The 5,397-nt window shown below is 33.6% G+C and overlaps 2 protein-coding genes across 2 annotated transcripts in view; one reads left to right on the forward strand and one right to left on the reverse strand.

Annotated features, from left to right (window-relative positions):
* The first annotated feature begins 919 nt into the window (after positions 1-919).
* Positions 920-4,497, forward strand: LOC109587920 (uncharacterized). The gene is made up of 6 exons (XM_020004131.1): positions 920-1,258; positions 2,099-2,347; positions 2,564-2,622; positions 3,757-3,946; positions 4,043-4,126; positions 4,183-4,497. The coding sequence occupies exons 2-6, from the start codon at positions 2,233-2,235 to the stop codon at positions 4,284-4,286; spliced, it is 552 nt and encodes a 183-aa protein (XP_019859690.1). The 5' UTR covers positions 920-1,258; positions 2,099-2,232; the 3' UTR covers positions 4,287-4,497.
* Positions 4,498-4,696: 199 nt separating this feature from the next.
* LOC100639755 (iron transport multicopper oxidase FET3-like) overlaps positions 4,697-5,397 on the reverse strand; it is a 3,985-nt gene continuing 3,284 nt past the window's right edge. The window contains exon 2 of the mRNA XM_011409289.1: positions 4,697-5,367. Coding sequence (XP_011407591.1) covers positions 4,697-5,367 — 671 coding nt within the window. The remainder of the gene's footprint in view (positions 5,368-5,397) is intronic.

The raw sequence follows: 5,397 nt of genomic DNA on the forward strand, positions 1-5,397 counted from the left end.
TAAAAGCTCATACTAGTGCGTCTTGTCGTTGCTAGAGTCCCACAAACTTTTTGAAAAGGGACAGTCGGGGGCGTGGCCCCCCCAATAGTCGAGCAGCTGCCCGCCGTGCCCGGGGCTCCGAGTCCGATATAACTAGGAGTTTCAATGGATAATGCGCTCGCATGTTCCTGTTCTGTGTATTATCAGGAGCCCATGAAAGAAAAAGCCTTCCCTTTTTCTTTTATGGGGCTGCTGGTATTATATCTATAATTTTATATCACTTTCCTTATGGCAGCTGACTAGGCCTAGACTATAGTATAGATAGTCTACTGTACTAGACTAAAATAAGTCAATGTGGCACCCTAAAAGCCAGGCCATACACACTTATTTTGCCCATAGCCAGTCCCTTATACAGGATAATTTCAAGTCAGTTGATTCTGTAGTTGGACTGGCTCAGTGTTTTGAGTAGCCGACCCTAATCTCATATGGTTTGCATACTCGCCACAATCTGTAGTATATTACAGGCTTAGTACTGAACAGTTTTAGTGAAAGTTTTGAGACAGTTGGCATGCCATGCTGCACTGCTGATTGAGGTGTGGCTGGTCTGCGCAACTTATTGCTGATACAGTAGTATGACACACATCTGCAAAGTAACATAACATTGGTATTACAATAGCAAAGCGTTTTTCTCTACTTTTAAGCAGTGTATGTACCACATTTTGTTAGGCTCTATTTAGACTTTTATTGAATCTCAATGTTCTAGAATCAAGTGATTTACTTTGTACAATTTTTAGCATTGGTATTATGATGAGATTTCCCTTGTACCTGAGCCACCTGTAGGTAAAGTGATCAAAAAGAAAGAAAATGTCTAAACAAGCCCAAAAAACAAATTATTACTTATTATTATTATTATTATTATTATTATTATTATTATTATTAACATTGTATATTCTATTGTTAGTTATATTATCTCCACCTAATGGTACTGTCTCAATATGTCAAGGAGAAGTATTAACAATAACATGTACTGTGACTGGATCTCAAATACTAGTGTGGACATATAATGGTGGAGCAAGTACTAGCTTCACTATTGGAGCTACTCTTCCACAGCATATTCCACCGTTCAGTTTCATATTACTATCTCATGGTAACGGTACACTGGTGTCAGTTGCAACTGTTAATGTGTCTGCTTCATTAAATGAGAGTGTCATTGAGTGTAGGAATACAATAACCATCACAGGCTCCAGTATAAGACAACAAATCACCTTTAATGTTAAACGTAAGATTTATTTAATTACTATCGTATATCATACTGTATAGCAGGTTTATTTTGAGGATAGCAATTTTTGCGAATGACCTGTATCTGGAGGTTCACATGCATGATTAAATTTTTTTTTGAATTTCCACTTTTCTGCCATTTTTTACTGTATTAAATTAATTTTCAAGGAATTTAATTTCACAAATCTTAAAAATCCACAAAATTTGCGAAATTTGTTATCCTCGAAAAAAATCCACTATACAGTATTACTCACACGACCATGCATGTGTGTATGTATATACATGACTATGCACATATACCAATACTCACATGACCATGTTACTACAGTATTGACCAGTGTACATATGTATGGATGGTGTGCATAATTTTGTATGCATGTGCATATGTCAGCTCTAAACTTTATTTGGTCAAAAAGTTTCCAATATTGTCAATGTGTTCTGTATATTACCCACATAGCTACAAGAAAATACATAATATTCTTAATAACTACAAGAAATGTCTTGGGATCTTTGTGCCTCACATAATTAGCTATGCTAGACTAGCTATAGCAATTAAGTCTACATGTCAGACATAATTACTGTATAGCACTTTATTTTGGCGGCACTTTATTTTGGCAATTTTGCTGTAAAATTATAATTTGTGGTTTTTAATTTGGCGATTTTTTATGTACACGTGCATTACTGAGCATGCGCATTAATGATTGGCGGTTTTAATATTAGTGATTCCGCTTGCAGACCGCCAGTCACCAGAATAAAACTCTGCCAAATGGTATGTCATGTGTATAAAACTTGTTTTCTCTCATACTTGTTTAATAGAAATCTTTTTAAATTCCTATTACAGATTCATTACCTATCAGTTATCTTCATGTTGATGCTGTATCTTCAGATACATTATTAATAATTTGGACTGGAGCTGATTGTATACAATCATATGATGTATTCATTAATGGAACTAATGTTAATACTACCAATGGAATGAGTCTATTGTATAATACTGGAGGAGCTATTGGCAGTATTGATGTATTGGTTAATAGTGTTGATTATTATGGGAGAGCAGTGGGTAATTTAACAACTCAATATCAATTTAACAGTGAGTGGTTTTATTATAACAGTACACAGCGTATATTCATTAGCCTGCCATAAATATTTATGCACCTATTGATATTCAGTAGCAGTTGTTTACATACAGTATTAGTACAGCTATTCCTAATGGATTTCCTGTAGTTACTAACAGGAACATGACTTGGCAGCTAGTGTTTATACTTTGTGCTAATAATTTGTAATAAACAATCAATTCTATTTTTAGAGTACAACTTTGAAGTTGAGGCTATTATTAGCAAATATATAATACTGGTTATAATTAAGGTAATACTGACGTTAAGTGATTTATTGATATAACAAATTTTTATTACATTTTTGATACATATTAATGTCCTTATGCTGTGTAGAAAGTTTGAGCTGATTCAGACTTCATTTTTTCAAGTTACGGCCATTTTAAGAAAATGCCAAAAATCCGAAAAATAGCCAAGGCTATAGCCCATGGTTTTTTCCAAAAGATGGCTCCGAAATCAACACAAATTTTTATTACATTTCCTGATACATATTGATGCCTTTATGCTATGTAGAAAGTTTGAGCTGATTCTGACTTCAATTTTTCAAGTTACGGCCATTTAAAAAAACACCAAAAATCTGAAAAATACCCAAGGCTATATAGCCCATAGTTTTTTCGGAAAAATGGCTTCAAAATCACCCCAAATTTTTATTACATTTCCTGATGCATATTGATGCCCTTATGCTGTGTAGAAAGTTTGAGCTGATTCCGACTTTAATTTTTCAAGTTACAGCCATTTTAAGAAAACACCAAAAATCCGAAAAATAGCCAAGGCTATAGCCCATGGTTTTTTCCAAAAAATAGCTCTGAAATCAACACAAATTTTTATTACATTTCTTGATACATATTGATGCCCTTATGCTATGTAGAAAGTTTGAGCTGATTCAGACTTCAATTTTTCAAGTTACGGCCATTTTAAGAAAACACCAAAAATCCAAAAAATAGCCAAGGCTATAGCCCATGATTTTTTCCAAAAGATGGCTCCGAAATCAACACAAATTTTTATTACATTTCCTGATACATATTGATGCCCTTATGCTATGTAGAAAGCTTGAGCTGTTTCAACTAAAACTTTTTTTGGCGATTATTTAAAAGTGGTAAATATTCGGAAAAAAGCAAAGGATATGGCCCATGATTTCTTTCAAAAAATGGTCCAAAAATCACCCCCAATTTTTATTACAATTTTGTTACATATTGATGCCCTTATGTTATGTAGTAAGTTCGAGCTGATTCTGACTAAAAGTTATGGCCATCTTTTAAAATCGGCCAATTTAAAAAAATACCCTGTACTATAGCCCATAAAAATGGCTCTAAAATCACCCCAAATTTTTATTGCTTTTGCTGTATGTGTAGCACTTCAGAAACTTGCCAATTGTTATATTTTATAGGATAAGTTCATTATTCAACAGCCTGCTCCATTGTCCTGTGAATTGACTGTGACTGACTTAACTCAGTCATCAATGGACTGTCTCTCTAAAAGATTGTTTATATTCACTAATGTCACTGAAGGAGATGTGTATAATTATACTGTTACTATTACTAATGTCATTGGATCATCTGTTAAGAATGGTTCCATAGGTACATAATGAGTGTATTGAGTCTTATCATTGTTAAGATAATTCTGAAAATTTGAGTTAATTAATCTTTAACATTTATGTCTGATGATTTCTTTAGCAACTCCTTATTCGCCAGTTGAAGTGCGTCCTTCAGAAGTTCAGTATTCACCTTCAGCAATGATAATGACGAGTCCTTCATCAGGTATAACTACATGCATAACCATGATCATAATTAATTAATTTTATTATTGTTATTAGTTATGGAGTCAAACACACCAGCTAGTTCCAGTAGTCGCAATTACGTTCCTCCTTGGACAGTTGGTGTATTAATTGGGGCAGTTGCAATTTTATCTAGTCTTTAATGTCAAATAAATAAAGAAGAGTTACTAATTAAATTTGTGCTCTTATTTTGAGGTGGCCATTTATAGACTGTATATATATGTAAACGTACAATGTACATTTTTATTCATTATGACATCTAATATATTATTTTTCTTGATTTATGAGGTACACTTACATTTTATTGTCACAAAATCTATATCAAACTAAACCACACTACAGTATCAAACAAAAACTCAATCATTGCAGGTTTTATAAATGTAGGTTTTAGAATGGTGTTATTTTTCTGACACACAATCTATATTAATTTCCTAGATTTTTGTTGTTTTTATTCTCTTTTTTTACGTTTTTACAGAGTTTATATCAAAAAAAATTTTTAAACTAAGTTCATATCACACTATAGTATCAAATAAAATTCAATCATTGTTCAGTGTTAATAAACTCTACTATACTTACTAGTCTTATTACAGCAAGCACATTTAAACAATACAATCAAAAGAATACACAGAACAACTCCTAAGACTGATCCTAGTACAATAGTAGCAATTTTATAACCGTCAACACCACTAGGATTCAGCTTCCCCTTTATTGCTTTCTTAAACTCATCTACTGTTAGCTCAAAATTACCACATTTCTGCATTTTATAAGGAGCAGGTGTCTTCTTCCCTCCTTCATTAATGATGACTCCCATTCCCTCCAATTGATGTACCTCAATATGACAGTGTAGGAACCACCAACCAGGATTATCAGTTTTAAAATACACAACAGCATACCCACCAGCTGGTATTAACAGAGTATCCTTCAGTGGAGCCGAAGGATCGAGATCAAAGTCATCATATGTATTTACATTCCATGATGGATTAGTACACAGTAGGTCTCCGCCACAATTAATATCACTGCTTCCTTCCTCCAACCTTCCTGTAATATTATTAGTAGGACCAAATTGTATATCAGCTACTTGAAAATAATGTCCATGAAGATGTACTGGATGAGCGAATAGGAAGTTGTTTAGTTGTGTAGTGTTTGGTCCAGTGGCTGATATCACTAGTTGAATGGTATGATCACTGCTCACATTGACAACATGAGCACAATAGCAGTCGGAATCTATAACCGTATCAATCTCATCACACTCCC

Source organism: Amphimedon queenslandica, unplaced genomic scaffold, assembly GCF_000090795.2.
Source record: "Amphimedon queenslandica unplaced genomic scaffold, v1.1 AMPQUscaffold_12390, whole genome shotgun sequence".
Classification (NCBI taxonomy): domain Eukaryota; kingdom Metazoa; phylum Porifera; class Demospongiae; order Haplosclerida; family Niphatidae; genus Amphimedon; species Amphimedon queenslandica.

Bases quoted from the DNA above. Each gene is read 5' to 3' on its own strand.
- LOC109587920 (XM_020004131.1), top strand. From the start codon at position 2,233: ATGAGTCTATTGTATAATACTGGAGGAGCTATTGGCAGTATTGATGTA. The intron at 2,348-2,563 runs GTGAGTGGTTTT...TTCTATTTTTAG, and splicing joins AACTCAATATCAATTTAACA to AGTACAACTTTGAAGTTGAG. The intron at 3,947-4,042 runs GTACATAATGAG...TGATTTCTTTAG, and splicing joins TGTTAAGAATGGTTCCATAG to CAACTCCTTATTCGCCAGTT.